The 24,391-nt window shown below is 43.2% G+C and overlaps 1 protein-coding gene across 2 annotated transcripts in view; it reads right to left on the reverse strand.

Moving 5' to 3' along the window:
• Nucleotides 1–24,391, reverse strand: part of DLEC1 (DLEC1 cilia and flagella associated protein) — a 56,751-nt gene that overhangs the window by 27,746 nt on the left and 4,614 nt on the right. Inside the window, exons 2-15 of one of the 2 annotated variants that reach the window (XM_084859424.1) lie at nt 18,635–18,775; nt 16,733–16,889; nt 15,052–15,162; nt 13,159–13,358; nt 11,705–11,928; nt 10,753–10,834; nt 10,354–10,441; nt 9,400–9,573; nt 8,289–8,425; nt 8,064–8,156; nt 7,150–7,240; nt 6,182–6,344; nt 3,873–4,065; nt 1,142–1,200 (exon numbers count right to left, since the gene is read on the reverse strand). In XM_084859424.1, coding sequence (XP_084715550.1) covers nt 1,142–1,200; nt 3,873–4,065; nt 6,182–6,344; nt 7,150–7,240; nt 8,064–8,156; nt 8,289–8,425; nt 9,400–9,573; nt 10,354–10,441; nt 10,753–10,834; nt 11,705–11,928; nt 13,159–13,358; nt 15,052–15,162; nt 16,733–16,889; nt 18,635–18,775 — 1,913 coding nt within the window. Of the gene's footprint in view, nt 1–1,141; nt 1,201–3,872; nt 4,066–6,181; nt 6,345–7,149; nt 7,241–8,063; nt 8,157–8,288; nt 8,426–9,399; nt 9,574–10,353; nt 10,442–10,752; nt 10,835–11,704; nt 11,929–13,158; nt 13,359–15,051; nt 15,163–16,732; nt 16,950–18,634; nt 18,776–24,391 lie in introns of both variants that reach the window. The other variant, XM_084859425.1, reaches the window with a different exon arrangement.

Here is a 24,391-nt window from a genome sequence, read left to right on the forward strand (position 1 = left end):
CCTTCCCAGGGCAGAACTCCAGAACCTCTGTTAGTGCTGCACCTCAGCTCTGGAAGATAAGAAGTGGTAATAATAAAAGTGTGTCTGAGGAAGGTGGGAAGGAGATCAGAATGCGCTAAAGGGAACAGGATCTCTCCTCTCTCCAGAACACTCAGGTCTTTGTCTCGCTGTTCCTAGGAAAAGTGCCTTGTTTTGCACCCCTACTTGTGAGTAAGCCCTATTGAACATGCTGGGAAAGACTTCCAAGCTAAACATGCACAGGCCTGGGCTGCAAAAAGTAAGCCCTCGCCCATCTTCCACCATCTGGTCCAATGAGTGAAAAGGCCCTGTGATGACTGACCAGCACTTGGCACTTACAGCACAACCCAGCCAAAATTAAGCATTTTTAACAGTCAAACTAGATGTGAATATTTGTGAACAGAAGGCTTCTCCACAAGGAGCTTTTATCCTGCTATTGAGGTTGGTTACTCACGGAAGTTTGCAGGTCATTTAGATGACGTCGTCAACCTCCAGGGCGTCTCCCACACTAAATGACCTTTATTCCGTTTTTTAAAAGATCAGAGATAATGAGCTATCAAATTACAGCACTTGTGTTCTGTTTGAGTTCCCTCCGTGAAAAGAGGGAAATCTGCAATAAGAGGAGCTAGACCACAGCGCCATCTAGCAGCTGTATAATGAAACATATGGAAGACTCAGATAAGGGGGAAAGGAGTGGGGAAAGGAAGCGCATGTAAAGGGAGTCTGTCATGATCCTGCATTTAAAATGGAAGCAGAAAGCCCCGTTTTAAATGTGGGATTTTAGGTTGGTGCAGAGATGCTCAGAATATCCCATGGATGTTGGGGTTTATTTCACTTCAAAGAAGCTGCATGGGGCTGCTAATTTAATTGGGAAGTTGCGCTCGTAGAGGAAGTTAACTAAAATCCCCCCCCCCAAATCTGCTCTTAGCACAACTGGAGCGGGGGGAGGGAAAAGACAGGTACAGCACATGCATATGTACACACACAAAGCACAGCCCTACGGCACTAAATCAGCTATGGGAACCTGCCCTCTGGACAAACCTTCTCTACGACCAACACAAGAATGCCAATAAAAGTGGCAAAATTTAAATACATTTTTATATGCCCGTCATATATCACTTACGAAGGTAGCTCTGGGATATCCTCTAACACAATCTGAAGCACACTGTGATACTCCTTTAGCTGCAAATAAAACAAACCCCCATAAAGCTAGTGAACAATGTATATAAAAATAACTTCCCAATTAATTTCTTGCTTATGTTAACAGCATTCCCCCAAGGGCTGCCATAAATAAAAGCTTCTCTCAGTTTAACCAGCTTATCTCTGCAGCTGAGACTTGGTATGACTGTGGGCCATTTCACATACTACATAGAGGCAACCCTGTATTTGTCTCCAAGGGCACACTCACTGGGGAGATGCAGGGAGTCACAGTTCCATGACAAGTGTATGTGAATGATACACTTGTTTGCTGCATTCACACTTTACATTTTTAGGTATATAGCTTATCAATTACCTGCTTCTACATAAGGATTAGATATTTATTTCTACTGGGACACAACAAGCTGCCTCTTCATTTGACTCGAGGCAGAGCCTCCAGGCTTTACGATGAACTAAACCAGGGCAGCTGTTATTGTTCAAATTAAGGGCCAGACTAGATATGATGGGGACGTCATTCATGTCTGCCCCATTCATGAATGAAAAGTGGGTTGCAAGGAGGGAGGTCTGCAATATTAAAAAGTAGCACAGAGGAGAAGGGAACTGAATGCTCACACAGACACGTACACCTTAAATCCTCAGTCTGTCGCTCCAGGCACTTTTCTCTCTTTCTGCTTTTGAGTGAACCAGGAAAAAACGAAAGTACTTGGTGCAATAGACTGAAGGGATGTAAGGCACAGGGTGGGGGGTTGGAATTCAACACCCCTCTCAATATGAAATTAAGACCATCCCCCAAACTTTATATATTAATGGGGCAGACACGTAAAAAGAAAGAGATTCCCATCAACATTACATCTACTCTGGTCCTGAGTTTGTCTTAGGAATACAAGGACTATTAAAAGAAGTGCTGGTTTAAAGTGCTGGTTTTGACCTTTAAAGCCTTAAGTTTGGAGCCAAGTTACCTGAAGGACTGCCTTCACCCACATCAGCCTGCCCATGCTTTCAAGATCAGAAAGAGAGGCCCTTCTCATATGCCCACCTGTAAGAATAGTTAGGTGGGCGACCACATGTGAGAGCACCTTCTCTGCAGCGGCCCCACACCTTTGGAACAAGTTGCCATCAGAGCCCTGCCATGCTCCATCATTGTAGGCCTTTAAGAAGGCCTTGAAAACGTATCATTTTACCATGGCCTTCTCTTGATATAACTGCTGTTGCTGCTATTAATGGCCATTGCTGTTGCTGCAGGTTTTATTGTTGTTTTTATTGCTCTTTTACTGTCTTTATGTGTTTATCGTTCTTAATATTTTAACTGATTTTATGTATTTTATTGCTGTAAGCCGCCTTGGGAGGGTTTCTCCCCTGAAAGGCAGCCAATAAATATTTTAAATAGATAATAAAAGAAAAAAAAGAAAAAAATGAATGGAATAAAATCAAAAGTTTTCTTAGTTCTCCATACCAAGAAGGATTTCTCTTCCTGAAAAGAAGGGGTGCTCCCACTAATCCAGTACCAAGAAAAGGTGCATTTGAGTTCTAATCACTTTTCCTGGTGCAGAAACACATAGGGATCACAACATGTGTATAGATCTCTATCTGAAAACTTGCACACATGGTTTGCACAAATCTGTACAAATGCAACAGAAGTCCCATATCACACTATTCATTCAACCTGCTGATGAATTATTGTTTTTGGTTTTCTGCAAACTACCCACACACACTCACCAATTTCGCAGAAACTGTTGCATTTTTGTAAAATATGAACAGAAGTTCACCTGTATGCGTTCATGCATATGCTCAACTCCAGAGAAGAGTCAAGAGTTTGGATTTACCAAAAATTGAGGTTCTTCTCTTACAAAAATCCCAAATATTTAAGGAAGAACTTACCTCCAGAGGAAAGCAGTGTTACTTTTTCTAGGTATGTGTGTATAAATGTTATTTGCTTATTTATTTAGGGCACAATCCTATGCATGTTTAGACAGAACAAAGTCCTACAACTCCCAGCATTCCCCAGCCATCATGGGTGGCTGGGGAATAGTGGGAGCTGTAGGACTTTTTTTCTGTCTAAACATGCATAGGATTGTGCCCTTACTGTACTTTTAAACCACTCAATAACCAAAGTTCTCTGGTAATGTACAATACATTAAAATACATTCTCCCACCTGTTTGTGCCCCTTCTCATTAACGACTTACAGTCCCTGATGACATCTCCTCCTCCTCCTGCCTCAACCATATGGCCTCCCAGGTTCCCTGTTCCCTGACACCCGGCTGCAGTAGAAATCTGTGATATAAGCTAGACCAAATGCTTAAGTGAAAATGTACAAAATGGCATGGCCTCTGTCTATACTAGGCCTGCATGACTTGTGACCTGCTAAGCCAAGCTCAAACCATTTGCCGTGTAGGACAGCCCGGGTCCCAAGAACCCGGCAGGCAACAGCACAGGGCTGGTAAGCTTCGTTTGGCTTGGAAGGTTACAAGTTATGGATGGCTGATCAATAGCAGCCAACAAATGATGTGAGAAAATAACAAGATGTGAGAAAAAAGTCCAGAGTCAAGGGATGTTGAACCAATAATCCAGAAATAATGTCATTTGCTTTTGAGTTCCAGGACCTCTTAGTAGTAGCGAATTAAACTTTCTCCAACAAGCTATGCAGAATTTTAAAAAGCTGAGAGGTACACTCTGTCAAGAACAAGTGAAGCAGTACCTTTTTGGGAAGGAAAGTGAGCATAAACAAATGATCAGAGTGGGGACGCAGCGTTCCCATGGCAGGAGTTACACAGAAAGCTGACTCCGTCTCCAAGTTGTACTTTATTTTTGTGAGGTCCACTTTTCCTTCCAACATTAATGGCTGCAAATTAGGCTTCATTATCTGCCAGAAAAAAGGAAGTTCCACGTGGCTGCACAAAGAGACAAAAGGGATACATTCAACTCAATGTGTGAACACAGGATAAAAATATAAGAAAACCGCAATTTTAGGCAACCTTTCATTTTGACCCCACAAAGTAATGGGCGTCATTATAAAACTTGTTCTCATAAGCTTTAATTTCTGGGGCTATATAACGAGAGCAGTCGGTCCCGAGTAAACTGCACAGCATGGTTCACTTCACATGTGCTGCCCAAATCATGGTTTGGCCGTCGGGATAATGCTTCAGTCTTGCATGCACCACCCACACACACCAATTCCCTCCCCCCTGTTCTAGTTTGTGCAAACCACAATTTGCTTCCAAATGAAACCCAGAAACCCAGTTCAAACTGTCATTGTCCCAGTACTGGTGTCTGGCTTGTGAAAACCAGCTTGTATAATTCGGATATAACAGCCTTCCCCAACCTGGTGCCAATCCAGAGGTGTTGGATTACAACTCCCATCATCCCCAGACATCATAACCAGTGCTCTCTGTGAATTCCCAACCGATCGTGACCAACCAGAAACTGAAGCCTTTGGCTTGTCCTCTCTAAACAGGTAAATATCCCCACTCTGTCTGTTTCTCATTCATTCTCCTGATAGCTATTTAAATCTATCTGTTCTGTTCCTCGCATGGCCAGCCCTGTGCCACTGAATCACGGCTTCCCCCTGTTGCGCTTAGGCCTCCAAATACTCCCTCTCCATTTCTCGATCCCCCACCCCCAACTCTCTGCCTCCATCTTTTCTTGGCTGGTCCAATATTAGGGATGATATACTAATCAGTGCTTCCTTTCTATAAACATTTGTGGTAAAATGATTCAAGAACGTAATCTTTGCCCTTGTTGTTGGGCTAATTTCCCCACTATGATCTAATATAGCACGTAATCCGCCAGTGTATATGCCCTGCCTCTCCCCAAGATCCTAGTATTTCCACGTCTGTTGAACACACATATACAGATGAGAGTTCACATGCATGTGCTATTCTTGGAATAATAGCACCTCAAGGTCATGCAGTAACATATCACATGCCATATCTAAATCCACCCTAGCTATGTACATATTCACACACAAGAGAATTAAGAAAAAGTGACTTCCGGTCGGAGCCAATGTCGCCCTTGGCAGCATTCCACGGAGCCTCCGCAGGACACTATCTCAAACAGCTTTTAAAAGGTTGAAAAACCTTTTCATCTTCCCCTGGATTGAAAAGGGGAGGCAAGAGCAGCATCTGGATGAAGTCTTGGAAGAATAGCACCCTTTGCGAAGTAGCAGGAGGGCTGGGCTCCGGGGCTAGCCTGCCACAGCTTAATCATCACTCAAAGTTGTTTTGAAACTCCTAATTATTATTATACAACAATATAAAATTTATTAGTGACTTATTATTATCCTTTCTAATTTCCCTCCTTTTTATTATTATTACTATCATTATTATGAGACTGGTTAGTAATATTTCAGGGTGGTTAAATTGTTACGCTCTACTATTATATGTGAACTGAAGGGCAATGTATGGTTACTGGAAATGAATGGTAGGCCTGCTTCCTTGCTTTAAGACTGATGATATGATATTGAAATGTAAGGTTGATTATTTATGCTGTACTGAATTGTAATATTGGCAATGTTATAGGTATAACTTTTAAGTAGAATGATATTTGAAGTTTGTGTGTAATGGAGTTTAAATTTAATCCTTTTAAGTAACTTTAATATTTTTTTCATTTTCTTTCTTGCTTTCTTCTTCCTTCTCCTTCTGTTTTCTGTTTTCTTTTTTCTTTTTTTTCCCTTTTTCGTTATTGCTGTGTCCTCATAAGAATATTGTATTGTTGGGAAACTGTAGATACTGATTAGGTTGTTGGTACTGTTTATTTCATTTATAAAGATAAAAATAAAATAACAAGTATTTTCCAAAACAAAAAGAATCAAGAAAAACTAAGCACCCCATAATTTAGTTGCATTTAGAAATCAATGTGAAAAAGTTAAGTCATGTCTAACTTTCAATAGGAACAAAGCGTAATTAACTTAGTCTGGATCCAACCCCATACTGTTTGTAGCACAACCCACTGGCTTCTGAACTAAAAAAGCTCCTCCTTCTTGCTACATAGTATGAGCATCATACATACGTCACATTTCTTAGAACCAGAGTTTTCTCCGCCACTGAATAGGGATTCAAAGAATCAAAGCGTACAAGATGTTGTGCTGTTACATCTGTAAGCTCGCCAGGCATAGGGCTGCTTTCTCCACCAGTAACAGATAAAAGTTTCAAAGCTATCAGCTGTCCAAGCCCTGGGCAAAAATGAGCACAAACGTCAGTTTATCATCCCGTAGTACAAGGGTGCAGAACATCTTTTAGCCCGATGCTCTATGAGGCTGCATTCCAGTGGTAGGCAAGGCTGAAAGCAGAAAGGGTGGGACAAAAATATCAACGCATTTTAGCTGGATGTTCTTATTGCCAGTAACTATGCCTTAGGATATGCATTTCGCCCTTTTAGAATGGGTGGAACACTGCTCAAAAGCTGGGGAACCAGCAAATGATCAGCGGCTGGAGGGATGGGGCCAGGGAAGGGGGCATGGCCATCTGGTGGAACCCCAGAGGGCAGAACTGGAACCCTCAGAGGGCCAGATTTGGCCCCGGGCCTGATGTTCTGCACCCCTGCTGCAGGAAATATATAGGACTGGGTTTGTGGATTTCACTGGACTACCTAAATGTACTGTGCTTAACTTATGAAGCTGCTTTACCAGATGAGGCTTTCACACCACTGATCTATTCGGCCCTGTGCTGTCTATCCTAACTGAAAGCAGCTCTCCAAAGTCTCAGACCAAGGCCTTCCCCAGATCAACCATCTGAGAACCTTTTTGGGAATCTCAGGAACAGAACCCTTCCACATTCAAAGCATTGCTGCATGTGGCGTCGTTTACTTGCATATGTCATCTGGGCAAGGGACTCCGGAGTGCTCCATTTGCATACATTACTGCCTCTACTTGTCATAGGTTAAGGGGGGTCTTGCCTGGAGTGTCCCCCCGCCTCAAATCCTGATCCTACACTCTTTTCAACTTGAACATTAAACTTGCAAAGATGTTAGTGGCAAACCTGTCACAGTAAACTTGTTGATTTGGCAGTTGTCACAAACAATGATGTACGTCACTGACAGGAGCTCAGGAAAAATGGGCACAAACACTACCTGAAAGAGAAGTTTCTGCATCATGAAAATATTCACAGGCCCTGGCTACCAGTTTAAGTGTTACCATGGCTTTCCCAAAGAATTCTGGAAATTGTATTATGGTTACTGAGAATTCTCTGTTAGAGATGTGAATCCAGTTTAAGACTGTAGTGTAGATATCACCATACATAATTTCTCTCTTCAAATCATCAGTCTTATAGTCCCACTTCTCCATCTGGACTCAAGGCTTCTGCTATTCACACTCTAAGGGCCTGAACAGACATCCGCGTGCTTATTAAAGAGTCAAACTGATACAGTTAAAAACAACAGAGTGAAGTAAGGTTAAAGCAGAAGAGGCTCATTTCCCTCGCCTTCCATGGCCCTTTTAGTAGAAAACGTTAACTTCCACCCTATTCCTTCTTTACAGCCATGTGAGCACGCATGTGATTAATAAACATGTATACACATCTGTTTGGCCCTAAGGTGCATTTGGAGATTCTATACGAACACACTGAGCAAATTTGGAATTTGGCACAGAGAAGAATTCAGCTGGCACTGACACCTGCTTTTCCATTTGTGAGGCCAAGAAGAGCCTGCTGTGAGTCCTCTTTTTATATTACATCTGTCTTCAACCTACGTTGTGAAGACAAATTCACATCACGAGTGAAGAACCCACTCTGACCACATCTGTCATCACTCTCAGTGTGTCACAGCAACTCAGTCCTAGTATAAATGTTTTCTCAAATGAACAGACTGTCTGCTGAATCTTGCTTTAGGTTTTCTAAAATGGTGTATCTATTCCATGCATATGCTTGAAGCATGAGCTACAGCACCAACAACTGACCTCAATTAATGTAGACTGACCCGGAGCTAGCTCAAAAACTGCAGGTCGGATCCCAAATGGCACTTGCTCCACATAACCTAAAGTGGCAACAGCCTTCACATAAGGAAAAGAGAATGGATCACCTTAAGATTGAACAAAATCTGAGATGTGCTCTAACACTCTATATCAATGGGACTGAGGGTCAGGCAGGTTTTTTTCCCTGTTCTACCATACTTGCTGACTTACACGGAAGTGAGGTGGTGGCCATGTCTTCTTTGGCATTATGCAAAACTTCCCAGTGCTGGACCCTTCATTTTTGCATAAGAATTCTGTAAATTTTACTCCACCCACAAGGCATGCTCCGCAATCTAAGACATGAGGCACTGCAGCAAAACACGGGTAAAAGCAGTGAATGACAACAGCAAGGGGGGAAAGCATTTTAAAAAGCAGTTTAAATTCCAACACAGAATTAGTAGATTCCAGTCCATCCACAATGTTGACCAACATGCCTGGAAGCAACACATAGAGATGAAGTGTTCCTTCTAAGACAGTAACGGCATGATGTAAAACGATCTGGCGCTGACATTCTTGCATGCACGCACAGAGTGTCACACACTGCAGGGTTTAAACAGCCAGCCTGGTCTACACGTATAGCACAGTGTGGTGAGAAAGAGGTGATAAGCGTCCTGAGGGGTAGAAGGAACTGGAACACTTAAAAAAAAAAAACCTTTGGTGTATCAAATGAAAACTGGACAGTGCAGACACACCTTGGAATATGCTACAGTGCCTCCCCAGACCTCTGACCAGAACACCTATTATCAGAGAGACCCTAACCTAGATTTCCTCAAGTTGGTGCGCTCCAGACATGTTGGACTACAACTCTCAGCATTGGCCCTACTGACTGGGAATGATGGGAGCTGTAATCCAAAACATCTGAAGGGTGCCCAAGTTGAGGAAGTGTGCCCTAACCAGATGTGCAACAGACCGTCTGCTTACTCCTCAGCCAACTCATCTCCCCGTTCTTGGCCTGCCTGCCTGTTTCAGAACTTTGAATCTTTCTGTGTCAGGCTTTTATTGAGCACTTGTGATTGGTCATTCACAGTAGTTTGTGGGTCCTTTACATTATGTCATTGCCCCTCCAGGGCCTCTCCCACTCTTTGAAACCATTTCTCCAGCTTTTTAGATCAAGGAAAATGTGCTATTATTAAGAAATCGTGAAATGAGACTCTCGTGTATTTGCGCAATTTGTGCAAAAGGCAGAGAAAGACCCCCCCCCCCCGAAAAGAACATGTGCAAAGGAGCTGATCTTGCAAAGGATCCAGAAGAAGAAGCCTCAGCAAGGGAGCAGTCAACTCACATGTCAACACAGGAGGTGGTCTTCTACCTTGCAAAGGGACCAGGAGCGGATATGTTGCCTGCGACTCTACCAGTATGTAATCATCATAATCTGCTAGGTATTCAGGAATAAACTGGACTACATAGTGGCAACTCATCCCAGGAGCAACAAGCCCTCTTTCACTTGGAAATTTTCCTTGAAAAGAAGCAAAGGTTTCTTTTTAACACATTTATCACAGATGCCACATGCTGATTGTAAGGCTCTAGCAGGTTTTGCCCTGGGAACAATGCACGTAGAGATGACGATGTTGTTGTTGATATAAATATAGTGCCATCAATGTGCAAAGCACTTTACAGAGTACAAGACAACAGGTCCCTGCCCCGGAGAGCTTGCAATCTAAATTTGAAACAAGCAAGACAACAGAAGCAGATGATTTCCTTGTTACAAGAGCTTCACCAGCTACTGGTCTGTTTCGGGGCACAATTCAAAGTGCTGGTTGTGACCTGTAAAGCTGAAAGGCCACCTTCTTCCATATGAACCTGCCCAGGTTTTCAGTTCTTCAAGTGAGGCCCTTCTTTCAGCACCACCACTTCCCAGCACCCTCCTTCCCATGGTAAAACTCCAGCCCTGCTACACAGTCAGGAGACCCTGCTGAATGGCTGGAGCTGTGGTTCTGGAGGGTAAGGGGGGATCCCCAAAATTTGGGTGGAAGGAACTTCTGCAGGCAGAGCCCTTCCTCTCATGGAAGTCTCTTTCTTTTGCGAGAGGCAGACCTTGAATCCAGGCCAAAATGTGGAAGTCAGCAGTACGGCCCTCTGAGCTTGGCTCATGTTACATTTGCAACGCTCAAAATAGTGTCTTTCTCCTGCTCCTTCAGGTTAGTATAAAGCAAATATCTACCCATCTGGAGGCATTTCAAAAATTCCACTTTCTGCAGGAAATCAGTACACATCACTGAACCAAGCAAGAACTTACCCAACCCAATGGAAAAGGCTGACGTAGCCGGAGGAATTATTCTGACACACTGAGAAGTTGAGGTCATGTTCTGTAACTCTACAGTCATCTACAAAGGGAGAATGATTAAAAAAACATGGCAAACAGTAACTTCTATAAAGCAGTTTTGGCTGTTGAAAACGAGAGTAATATTATTTCACACAATCTGCCTCTGAGAGTGTACCTGAGGCAAGGAAACTGAGCATTATTCAGTAAACAAAGAATAAGATTTTATTAAGTGTTTGAGAGATCTCTATGAACAGAAGCTACTTCTGAGGCTGAAATGTACAAGTGTGTCAAAAGGGATGTGCAGAGCCTTCTGAAGCAAGATAATAATGAGAAATATGAGAAATCCTCCCTTGTGCAACAAAAAACTCTTACCTCATAAACCTGGCCAACTTCATAATAAGAAAACACAACTGCCGGTGGATTCGCTAGAAAAATAGGCACAGACTCGGAATTGCTGAAATGAAATGACAGAATTCTAGTAACACAAGAGAGGGCTTATGGCCTCCATACAGAAGATAACAGTGAATGTGCTGAACACTGTTCTTGAGCTTTACCCACAGAACTCCTAGAGTTATAAAATATTAAAATTGATGGGCATTTTTTACTGGGGCTAAAATGCAATAGGGCATCCTTTGGCATTTCAAGGCCTCAAATGCTACAGGCCTTGGCTTCATTCAACACTTGTTCTTGAAATCTTGACCTGGTTGGTTTCTGAGCATGGACACCATTTGCTGTTTGATGATCCTGCTACTACATCATGTGAAGGTCCCTTCACTTCAGCAGGCCTTCTAATGTGGGACTTGTTCCCTCCAACTCTGTGTAGTTCCTGCCAAAAAAGGTGGCTGTGTGCCTGGCTCCCTGCTCCCTCTCTGCAACACAGTGACTTGCTTCACATGTAAAGGCAGCATGTCACGGGTTAATTAATTAACCTATATCTTGTTGCAGCACATGCCAGGTGTGCTGTGCCACCATTTTGAATATTTAACCCCCAATCAGGCCAATTGGGGATTGCTATGTGACATCTGGACCCAGACATTATAGGTTAATCATGGGTTAAACAATCCAGTTACCCATAAATTAATCCTGGGTTAATCGTGGATTCACAAAGCCTGCAGGACACCATTACGTGCAAACAGCCCAATAAGCCTACATTACTGGAATAGTGTAAGGATTGTTGAGATAATGTATGTCATGTCTTCAAATACTCGGAAGAGCTATTAAGTACTAAGCATTACTGTTGTTACTGAGAATGCCTGTGCTATATGAATTGTGACTACAATGTCTATTTTATTTGATTTTATTTTACAAAGAACTGTGCAGCTACCTTTCCACCACAGTCTTTTTTCTTCCAGCTACCATTCGCTCAACCTTCTTTTGGGGCAAAATCAAAGACCTGCCTCCATGAAGCGAGTTAGGAGGGAAAAAACGAGGATTTTTCAGGAAGTTGTGGCGATCCTCAAGCCTCTGGAGATAAGCACGGTCCTTTTGTCTTTCGGCTCTGGACATGTCATTCTTCCAAGCTGATTTTCTTAAGGGTCTAGATTTCTTCTGACAGTTGAGATGGTGAAAGGAGAAACCTACTTTCAGTTACAGTTTTATAAAAGACTCCTTCACAATCATTAAGACTGATCACACAGGCTTTTAAGAATTCTCGCCTCATTTAACCCAGAAATCAGAACATCCACAATCGTAACATATATTTGGAATCTGTTTATAAGAGGGAAATGTGGCATCCTTTTTCAGAATGGTGGGAATCTCCATTTTTGCTGTAAAATGAATACCCCACAAAACAAGTATATAGCACCAAGAAAAACAAAAACAGACAGGCAGTTTCTGGTAAAAACAGTACTTCTCTGCACACTTACGTGGGAGTCAGACCCATGGAACTCAGCAGAACTTCTGTTGAGTTATGAGTTCTGTTGAGCAGGCTCCACAGCTCATATCTTAGCAAGGCTGGGGTGCCCAGGAGGTTGGATTCTTTTGTTTCACATAAACCTCCTCTTCCTCACTGACCACTCCCGTTCTTATAACTCTAATCACCTATTGTTTCCCATTATTCTGTGTAACCGACCTACTATATATATCATTCCTTCTACATTTTTATCAGGGACTATAGAAATCCTAGTTATTATTTTTAAACACACAACCCCCTGGCTGGATTACACAAATTATACATATCATTATTTACATAATTAGCGGAAATGTGCTGATTAATGTCCCCCCCTAAAATTATTCCAGTCGCAGAACATGCACCTTGTGGTTGCAGAATTGGGATTTATTGATACTGAAGTCTGTATTCCAGACTCACTTCCTGCATACTTCTTTTCTATAACTGGTGTGAATCTGTTGAACCTAATATGATGGGAGACAAAGCGATACCCTGCCAGCCTCCTCTACAGTTGAGGGGCTCCAGGATATCCCACCAGTTTCCTGCAGTTCTCTGACGCCCATGGGCCCCCAAAATCAGGGGCAGGAGAAAAGACAATTATTGCCCTTATTGAAGAAAAATAGGCCAAGAGGAAAATGAGGAAGAATCTCACCACAGTATGGCAGCGGTGCTCTGTGGGAAGGGTACACAGAACAAAGAGGGGGGCGACAAAGAATTTAAAAACAACAAGGCACAATCCTATGCACTATGTTTAGACAGAAGGAAGTCCTATAATTCCTGGCACTTCCCAGCCAGCATGACTGGCTGGTGAACGTTGGGAGTTGTAGGCATTTTTTCGGTTTAAACATGTGTAGGATTGTGCCCTAAAGCAATGGAATGCAGATAGGTACCTTACAAAATGATTTCTTGATCTGATCCGGAATATCAGAAGTTGAAGACTCCAGGGTTAAGCTGGATAAAGACACATCTGGTAGACTTTTCTGTAGTTTCTTGATGTGTAGGTCTTCTTTGAACCTGGGAGGATTTCCGTTGTCATAAATATGGTGTTTATAACTAAGTATCTCTTTCAAATAGCCAGGCTCCGATACATCTAGAATTAAAAGTAAATGTTGAAAACAGGAGGGGGCCAATCTTGGACCTGGCAAAAACTATTTCCAAATTTCATTGAAATTTAGGATCTTTCAGGTCTCAAATTTTTCACGCAAGGAGGGATGGTTCACACAGGTAAAATCTTCTCCATGGAATCTACCACAAATCTCCAATTCCAACTCAAAGTGACAATCAGAGAAAACTGCATGGAAAAGACTAAACAAGCCCATGTGCCATTTTGTGAACTAAAAATAATTAATAATTTGCCAACACTAGTAAGACTGTAGTTTGGAATCTGGATATCTAAAGGACTTCACTCCACCCCGGCGAATCTGCCCTCAGTCTTTCAAGGAAGCCCTGATGTACAGTTGGTGGAGATGAACAGGGCCTACTCAGTGGTGCCACTCAAGCTGTGGAATTCTCTGCTGCTGGAGATTTGGCCGGCTCCTTCTCTTCATGCTTTTAGGTGCTCAGTTGGAAACAGTCTTATTTATATGTGCCTTTCAGGAGGGTTCTCAATTTATTTATTATTATTAGTGCTGCTGTTTATCCGTGGCTTTTGTTCTTAGCTTATTTTTTTATTGACTGTTCTTTTAGGATTGCTGGTATCTATCTTGAGGGTCTAATTTTTTGATTTAAAGGATATAAATATTTTAATAAATAAATAAATAAATAAATAGGGGCAGGCAAACTATACCCTCCCCTCCCTTCTGCACCTTATATTTAAGAAAGTTGTACCCTTCCAGTGCAGCCTCACCACTTTCTGTTCTGTGGGGACAAGCTATTGCAGTGCAGGCTGGCCTTGAGCAAGCTGCTATGGTTATATCTATACCACAGACTTACGCTGGTTTAACAGTTAAGATTCTCTCCTCAGGGAACCTTAGGTACTATAGTTTGAGCTGCAGATTTTACCCAGAGAACTTAGGTTATGGGGTAACTAATAAACTAATAAAGTGCAAGTCCACTCGTCGTGCCAGCTGAGAACTTGCGATCTCTCATACAACTGTCTGGCGTGTGTTAAGGCGACGTTTAATCATGAGGCCATACCGATTGCAAGTTCTCGGCTGGCACGACGAGTGGACTTGCATGGGCTACGCTGAAAACTCTCTTGAATTCTTCTCATGTTTTCCTCTGAAGTGCGTGGTCGCCCTGCGCTCTTCCCCTTACATAAACAACCTGTTTCCTCAAATTGTCAGTACCAACAACGAACGCTCTTTGGCATTGGCAGATCAATGCCAAAACGCCGTTGAAACGCACGCTGCACCGCGATTGCGGATTCAGTCTTGCTGAACTGCAGAACGCAAAACACCTTGTGTTGCGGGGTCGCCATCTTGCGAATGACTGAGGTTAGGGGTTGTTTGTGCGCTGAGAGAAGCATCTAGCGGTCATCATTTGAAACTCTATGCCCCACCCTTTCAAGTGGTAAGTGTTTCATTCATGGGCGGTTCGTGATTGCAGAGATACAGAGATTTCAAATCGGGTCCATCTTTTTGAAACACCCTGTATTTCACAAGGCCATTTTGATACTAGAGTGTGATAACCCCATGTGAATCTTCCTATGCCATTTGGCGGAAAGGGGGTGTTTACAAAGGCTGATAATTTCACACAGTTCTTTCATGTTTAATTATTAAACATGAAAGTATATAGTAAAGTATATCTTTGGAAAGCCACAACAGTCTCTCTGTAAAAGTTACCTTTCGGTGCTCGGGTAAGGAGTGCTGGGTCAGTGATATAATCTTGAGGGCAGATTAAATTATGCTTTTTAAGGAGTTCATCATCCACACACCATCTGAAGGTAGACTTCACTACAACATAAACATTTAAAGAGAGATAAATGTTCAAAGATACAGATAACAGTTTCTGGTCATCCCAAGATACAACAGAAAACACAATGGGTTGGATCCAGGACCTGCCTTCTGCAACAGGAAGGGACCTTACGTGGGAGAAAACACTCTGCTCGTGAAAGGTCCTTCTGCCCAATTTGGGGGGATTCCCTCCCCCCCCCAACACGCCACAGATTACTCCATTCAGCAGGGATTCCTGACTCTCTTCATAGCATTTTCAGGAGGTGGAGGGCCTGCTGCTGGAAGGAGAAGGTGGGAAAGTCCACTTCCATCAACGCAGTTGATCCATCATAAAACTGGATCGAACCCTTCATTTCTGAAGAGAGATTCAGGCCAGAGGAAATATGAGTGTGGGGGGTGGGGATTTTAATTGGCACCACGGCATTGGGGGAAAGGGTTAAAAAAAATCCCTCCCTATTGCCTGGTTCCTGATCTACACCCTCCGCTGCAGTTTTGAAAGTTAAAAAATGCACGTTAAATGCATTCACACTTTTAATGTCATGTCCAGTTTGGCCCTCATTCCATGCTTGACACTTCAAAGGACACACCTCAGTTAGGTTTTTTGCAATTTCAAAACAGATTTTCTCTTTCTTGTACAAATGTCCTCCATGCCAGCAGTGTTGAATCCAAGCCCTTACTACAGGGGTCCCCAATGCGGTGCCCGTGGGAACTCCAATGGTGCCCGTGGAGGGGTTTCCAACGTGGTGCCCATAGGCACCTGCAACCCCCCCCCCATTTTTTTTTAATATACACACATGGATTGGTATATATCCATTGCAATGAATACATGTGAAATGCATAAAACTTTGCATACAAATGCATACAAATTATACACAGGCTTCAACAAATATCCAAATAACTATCCACTTAAAGGTGGCATCTCTATGCCACCCGTTCAGATATTGAAAGCAATGGAAGGTCCTCAATCCATTGGATTTTAGAAGGTGGGTGCTTATCCTTCCAGTGTTGTAATATCAGTCTTTTAGCTGTCAAAAGGGCATGGAGAATCCATTTACGCTGACCATTTGTTAATTTCCATGAAGCAGGTAAATAATTTAAAAGAATGTGTACATCAGTGAATATTAAAGACTGTTCCAGTACAAAATTTATCTGTGTGATAAACTCCTCCCAAATAGAAGCAACTACTGGGCATTGCCAAACATACATTTAAAAGAGGCATTAGTTGTATTGCAATGCCAATAATTTGCCGAATTAGACAATCCCTTATAAAAGAGACATTGTGGTGTCCCACAGACACAAAACAAATGTTTTTGCTGAATAAGATGCAGCCTAAGGCCCACAGACATGACAGTTAGATGCAAAAGTGGTGATTCACTGATTAGGCAATTGGTGGTGGTGGTGCCCACAGCAATTTCTCAAATTCCCAAATGTGCCCACAGGACCAAAAAAGTTGGTCCCCTGCCTTACTGGATTCAATTAGCTTTTCCCCTGTAAATCAGAAAGAAGATTTCCCTTTGGTCCGTCTTCTGTTAGCATACCATGCGAGATGCCAAATTTTCACTTCCCCCACCTGGTGGCAAGGCAGCGTGACAGTAGCCGTCTGGAACTTCCTCTTTATACAAATTCAGGATCCTTTCCTCTTCTGCTGTGGCTCGTGCCCTTGCTTGGATGATGTGCTTTTCTAACATATCTGCTTCTGTCAGTCGGTCCTTATATTCAATGTGGACCTGAGATGGTAATTGCTAAATCTGTAGTTATTTGTTTTATTTAACAGGTTCTCAGGGTAGCTGTAAAAGAGTCCATTTTTTACATAAATATGCTGTCTTGATGGAGACAGTAAGCACAACAACCTGTTTTGCAACTATTTTGTAGAGTTTGAAAACATTTGCACAAGTGTGCATCTACCAGCAATGTTTAGCCAGTGAAAAAAAGGTTATTGGTTGGGTTGGACATAACAGCAGCTTATTATGGACATCATTCCATGCATCTTTAGGCAGAAAAATGTTGTACAACTCCCAGCATTCTTCAACTATGTGTGTAGACATGCACAGGATTGCGCCCTGAGATGGCTTTTTAAAGGGGTAAAATTCATGGGCAAGGATAAGCCCACCAAAGGCTATTAGTCATGATATAAATTGAACCTCCAAGTCTCTCATTATAAACTGAGCTAAAATTGAACCTCCATGTCTCGGTTTATGACATCCTGTGAACACACAGGGGGTTAGCTATCTTTATCATACCCTGTTCTCATTTGCTGCTCGTGAGCTTCTCAGAGACCTCTATTGCGCTGGCTAATGTTGGGAGTTGGGAAACAAACTCTTAAACTGAATTAGCAAGGAAATACTTTCTTGTTTATCTTAAAGGTTTACATCAGAACTAGATCAATAATTGCAATCCGAAAAAATATTTTGGCCCTTGTTTCTCAACACAGCCCTGCCCTTGACCTCTATTCCTTCAACCCAGAGAGCCAGCATGGTGTAGTGGCTAGAGTGTTGGACTGGAAGCTGGGAGATCTGGGTTCTAGTCCCCACTTGGCCATGGAAGCTCACTGGGTGACTTTGGGCCAGTCACAGACTCTCAGCCCAACCTACCTCACAAGGTTGTTGTTGTGAGGATAAAATGGAGAGAAGGGGGAGGAGAATGTAAGCTGCCTTGGGTTCCTTGCAAGAGGAAAAAAGGTGGGATATAAATGTAATAAATAAATAAACCCTACCACCCTCAGTTGACCAAAGGTCTCTTGTTCCCCTAAGGGTACAATCCTATGCATTTTTAGACAGAAAAAAGTCCTACAGCTCCCAGCATCCCACTGGGGAATGCTGGAAGTGGTAGGACTTTTCTATGTCTAAGCATGCATAGGACTGTGCCCTAAATGACTTCACCAATTCTCCATTGCTGCTCCCTACATGTGGAACGCCCCACCCTAAAACAAAAACAAATGTGCACAGCAAATGTCATCTCTCTCCATTCCATCAGATCCCTCTTCCTCAATGTCCACATTTTCTTTGTGGCCTTTCACTTATCCTCTTAATCCTTATTTGTTAATTTATATGCCACCTTTCCTCCAACAAGTTCAAGGTGGTGCATAAGGTTATCCTCCCTGCCCCACCAATTTAATATTCACAACAACACTATGAGGCAGGTTGGGGTGAGAAAGAGGGACTGGCCCTATGTCACCCAGTAATGTTCATGGCTGAGTAGGGATTTGAACCTGGATTCCTCTGATCACAGTCTGATACCCTAACCACCATACCAGCTCACAATTTATTTCCAACTCTGTAATGCCATGTACACTGATGGCACAGAATAATAAATACTAACATTTATTTTAATTTACATATTTGGCTCGTGCTTTGCTCAAGATAATTCAGTTCTATACTGGAATATATTGAAACAACCCATTCTGGTGGCTCAAATCACAGCATTCAGTTAGCTCTTATCTATTCCTCTCTGCAGGACTACATAGAAAGTTTACCTTCTGTAACTCTTCCACAAACTGCTCATGATGGGAATTGTCTCCACCACGGGACTTGATCATATTTTCTACCGCGTCCACCCCTATCACCTCTGAAGTGTACATGTTCTTAAAGACACTTGCAAGCAAATGGGAAATGTCCTACAGAGGGGGAAAAGGAAGATGTCAGATATTAGAGATAGATATTGATATGGAAATCTTTCATGGGGATCCAAGAATGAAGGGGGCTATACATTTAAGCTAAATTCAATAAAAATGGGGTGGGGGAGTTACTTCATGTCATCAACAAAATCATATTGGACTTAGGAGAACAGACATTTTTGTTCAGTCGTTCAGTCGTGTCCGACTCTTCGTGACCCCATGGACCATAGCACGCCAGGCCTTCCTGTCCTGCGCTCTCTCCCGGAGCATGCTCAAGTTCATATTCATTGCATCCGTGATGCTATCTAGCCATCTCATCCTCTGCCGTCCCCTTCTCCTTTTGCCTTCAGTCTTTCCCAGCATCAGGGTCTTTTCCAGGGAGTTTTCTCTTCGCATTAGGTGGCCAAAATATTGGAGCTTCAGCTTCATTATCTGTCCTTCCAATGAGCACTCAGGGTTGATTTCCTTTAGGATGGACTGTTTAACAGACATTAAACTTAACCAGTGCCACGCTCTGCAATGTCATGGAAGTCAAGCAGAAGAGTTTTTTCAAGAAGAAAAAAAGGCAGGCCATGATCCACAGAGCCCTCCCTGTGCATTCTCTCAAATGTTCCTGTGTGCACACCAGGCGTGCCTGTCTGATTTTTCTATTCTGACTGCATCTGTTTGTGGTCTTCTGGAAGTCACTCCAGAGGGTATCTAAACTTTGAGAATGGTTTCTCATGGGGCACAGGGGCTCTCAAAAGGCCCAGTGGGAGCATGCCCCTATCAGATCCAAAGTAACTGCAAGGAGTGGTGGTTAATTTCTGAAAAGATATATTCCAGGACTCAAACGTGCCTGGATACAATATTCACTCACCTGAAAAACTGTGGAAGTCCTTAATCCCATTTTTCTAATGGTTGGCTGTAATCAGCGGTTGCAGAAACACGTTCTGCAGATACCCAGAGCCAAACTAGATGTGATGTAGCAGATCCATGATCAGGAACTCCCACGATATTTTTTAAGAGCAGTAGCAGTGAAGGCTTCCAAATCTCATAAGAACTGCAGCACTGGGGAAGAGGGGGTTAACCCTTCCCCCCCCACACACACACACACACCTTTTCCTCTGATTAAAATTGCCCCCCCTACACACACACACACAGAGCTGATAGTTGACATGCAAGGTAAAACTTCAAGTCTGATTCTTTCCCCCAGAGGGCGAATAGTAGAGTGAGGAAATGGGGATTTTGATCAGAAAAAGGGGGGGGGGCGGCGGGCGGGGAGGATATAAGATGTGGACATGTGAATTTAAACTGAGTAGTGTATAATTTATATATTTTTTAAGCTGTTAAGCTCCCTGTTGAAGCTGGACTCTCTTTAATTAAAACTCTTGATTTAGGTACAAATGGAAGGGTAAGTAGTTTCCTTGTAAGTAGTCAGAGAAATCTGTCCATTATTTTTATATATTATTTAGTTGTTGTGAACTTCCCAGAGAGCTTTGGCTGTTGGGCGGCATAGAAATCAATAAATAAATGCATAAATAAAGCCCTCCTCTACATGCAAAAGTTCTGATCCAGTCCCTTCACCTCACTGCAACTACCATCAGTTGTGTGCAGTGTTTTTAAATCACGGAATATCCTGATCGCAGATCTCCCCTCTCCCACCTCTAGTTTGGACCTTGGAGGGTGAATTCCTGGTGGAGAAGGCTATCAATGACTACTAGTCCTGATGGCTATATGCTACCTCCAGTACCCGAGGCAGTATGTCTATATAGACCAGTTGCTGGGGAACATGGGTGGGAGGATGCTGTTGCATTCATGTCCTGCTTGTGGGTTCCCATGAGCAGGTGGTTGGCCACTGTGTGAACAGAATGCTGGACTAGATGGACGTTGGTCTGATCCAGGACAGTTCACATTTTCACAATCTTGCAAAGAGCTCCCAGGGCAACCGTTTAAAGACAAAGGAGCTCTTCCAGAAAAAGAAAGAAAGAAAAAGATGGCAGCCCTACTTGTAAGAGATCTTGAATATAGGGGGGGGAGAAGCAACTGCATCCTCTCCAACATTTCACAGATTAAAACAGGGCGACTGTTGTATCTTGCAACACTCTCTTCGCACCAAGGATCACTATCTGAGCCTGCTTCCCATTACACATATATTCATGTAATAATGTATTTATTCCACAACAGTTTGCCTTTTATTGACATCCAAAGAAGAGAATGTTATTAAAGCAAAAGTAACTTTCATTGTTTTGTTTTTCTTTTGTAATTTAAGAATGTTTTAAAGACTGCTTAATCTCCAGTGGCCCCTTCATGGATCACTGCCTTGTTGCGGCGAAGGGGCTTGCGTAACTCAGTGAAGCCATAAGCTAACCATGCAGGGCCACCCAAGACGGACAGGTCATGGCGGAGAGTTCTGACAAAATGTGGTCCACTGGAGAAGGAAATGGCAACCCATTCCAGTATTCTTGCAAAGAAAACCCCATGGAACGTATCACAAGGCTAAAAGAGATGACGCTGGAAGATGAGCCCCTCAGGTCAGAAGATGTCCAATATACTACTGGGGAAGAGCACAGGGTATTTCCAAGTAGCGCCAGAAAGAGTGAAGCGGCTGGGCCAAAGCTGAAAGGACACTCAGCTGTGGATGTGTCTGGTGGTGAAAAGAAAATCCGATGCTGTAAAGAACAATATTGTTTAGGAACCTGGAACGTAAGATCAATGAATCAAGGCAAGCTGGAGGTGGTCAAACATGAGATGGCAAGATTGAACATCAACATCTTGGGAATCAGAGAACTCAAATGGACAAGCATGGGCGAATTTCATTCAGGTGACCATTCTATCTACTACTGTGGGCAAGAATCTCTTAGAAGAAATGGAGTAGCACTCATAGTCAACAAAAGGGTGGGAAAAGCAGTACTGGGGTACAATCTCAAAAACGATAGAATGATCTCGGTACGAAACCAAGGCAAACCATTCAACATCACAGTAATTCAAGTCTATGCCCCAACCACTGAGGCTGAAGAAGCTGAGGTTAATCAGTTCTATGAAGACCTACAACACCTTCTAGAACTAACCCCCCAAAATATGTCCTTTTCATCATAGGGGATTGGAATGCTAAAGTAGGAAGTCAAGAAATCACCGGGATAACAGGCAAGCATGGCCTTGGTGTACAAAATGAAGCAGGACAAAGGCTAATAGAGTTTTGCCAAGAGAACACGCTGATCATAGCAAACACTCTTTTCCAACAGCACAAGAGGCGACTCTACACATGGACATCACCAGATGGTCAATATCGAAATCAGATTGATTATGTCCTTTGCAGCCAAAGATGTAGAAGCTCCATACAGTCAGTCAAAACAAGACCTGGAGCTGACTGTGGCTCAGATCATGAGCTGCTTCTTGCAAAATTTCGGCTTAAATTGAAGAACATAGGGAAAACCACTAAACCATTCAGGTATGACCTAAATCATATCCCTTATAAATATACTTAAGGAGCGCCTCCAGCAGCACCAGACAGGCCGCTTAACAAGATCAGCCTCGGATGGCCTCCTGTCTGTCCCATCAGCCAGGACAGCTAGACTGGTGGGGACAAGGGAGAAGGCCTTTTCTGTGGTGGCCCCCACTCTATGGAACTCCCTCCCTAGGGAACTCCGTCATTGTTCAGTCGTTCAGTCGTGTCCGACTCTTCGTGACCCCATGGACCATAGCACGCCAGGCCTTCCTGTCCTGCGCTCTCTCCCGGAGCGTGCTCAAGTTCATATTCATTGCATCCGTGATGCTATCTAGCCATCTCATCCTCTGCCGTCCCCTTCTCCTTTTGCCTTCAGTCTTTCCCAGCATCAGGGTCTTTTCCAGGGAGTTTTCTCTTCGCATTAGGTGGCCAAAATATTGGAGCTTCAGCTTCATTATCTGTCCTTCCAATGAGCACTCAGGGTTGATTTCCTTTAGGATGGACTGATTTGACCTCCTTGCAGTCCAGGGCACTCGTAAGAGTCTTCTCCAGCACCACAGTTCGAAAGCATCAATTCTTCGGCGCTCAGCCTTCCTTATAGTCCAGCTCTCACAGCCATACATTACTACTGGGAAAACCATAGCTTTGATTAGACGGACCTTTGTCGGCAAGGTGATGTCTCTGCTTCTTACTATGCTGTCTAGGTTTGCCATAGCTTTCCTCCCAAGGAGCAAGCGTCTTTTAATTTCAGGGCTACAGTCACCGTCTGCGGTGATCTTGGAGCCCAAGAAAGTAAAATCTGTCACTGCTTCCATTTCTTCCCCTTCTATATGCCAGGAAGTGATGGGGCCAGATGCCATGATCTTAGTTTTTTTAATGTTGAGTTTCAAACCAGCTTTTGCACTCTCCTCTTTCAAGAGGCTCTTTAGATCCTCTTTGCTTTCTGCCATTAGGGTGGTATCGTCTGCATATCGGAGGTTGTTGATAATTCTCCCAGCAATCTTAATTCCGACCTCTGATTCATCCAACCCGGCATTTCTCATGATGTACTCTGCATATAAGTTAAATAAGCAGGGTGACAATATGCAGCCTTGTCGTACTCCTTTCCCAATTTTGAACCAATCGGTTGTTCCATGTCTGGTTCTTACTGTTGCTTCTTGACCCTCGTACAGGTTTCTCAGGAGACGGGTAAGGTGGTCTGGTACTCCCATCACTTTAAGAATTTGCCACAGTTTGTTGTGATCCACACAATCAAAGGCTTTAGCGTAGTCAATGAAGCAGAAATAGACGTTTTTCTGGAATTCTCTTGCTTTCTCCATGATGCAGCGAATGTTGGCGATTTGATCTGTAGTTCCTCTGCCTCTTCTAAACCCAGCTTGTACTTCTGGTAGTTCTCGGTTCGCATACTGCTGAAGCCTAGCTTGTAGGATTTTGAGCATCACCTTGCTGGCATGTGAAATGAGCGCAATTGTGCGGTAGTTTGAACACTCTTTGGCGTTGCCTTTCTTTGGAATTGGAATGTAAACTGACCTTTTCCAGTCTTGTGGCCACTGTTGAGTGTTCCAGATTTGTTGGCATATTGAATGCAGCACTTTAACAGCATCATCTTTTAGGATTTTAAATAGCTCGGCAGGAATACTGTCATCTCCGCTAGCTTTGTTGTTACTAATGCTTCCTAAGGCCCACTTGACTTCACTCTCGAGGATGTCCGGCTCAAGTTCAGTGACCGCACTATCATGGCTATCAGGGACATTCAGATCTTTCCTGTATAGTTCTTCTGTGTATTCTTGCCACCTCTTCTTAATCTCATCTGCTTCTGTTAGGTCCCTGCCTTCTTTGTCCTTTATCATGCCCGTCTTTGCACAAAACGTTCCCTTGAGATCTCCAATTTTCTTGAAGAGATCTCTAGTCTTTCCCATTCTGTTGTTTTCCTCGATTTCTTTGCATTGTTCATTTAAGAAGGCCTTCTTGTCTCTCCTTGCTATTCTCTGGAACTCTGCATTCAGTTGGGTATATCTTCCCCTTTCTCCCTTGCTTTTCGCTTCCCTTCTTTCCTCAGCTACTTGTAAAGCCTCATCAGACAGCCACTTGGCTTTCTTGCATTTCTTTTTCTTTGGGATGGATTTCGTTGCTGCCTCCTGAACAATGTTACGGACCTCCGTCCATAGTTCCTCAGGCACTCTGTCTAT

This window comes from Heloderma suspectum, chromosome 5 (assembly GCF_057233095.1).
Source record: "Heloderma suspectum isolate Gila_16-S chromosome 5, 16-S_ref, whole genome shotgun sequence".
Classification (NCBI taxonomy): domain Eukaryota; kingdom Metazoa; phylum Chordata; class Lepidosauria; order Squamata; family Helodermatidae; genus Heloderma; species Heloderma suspectum.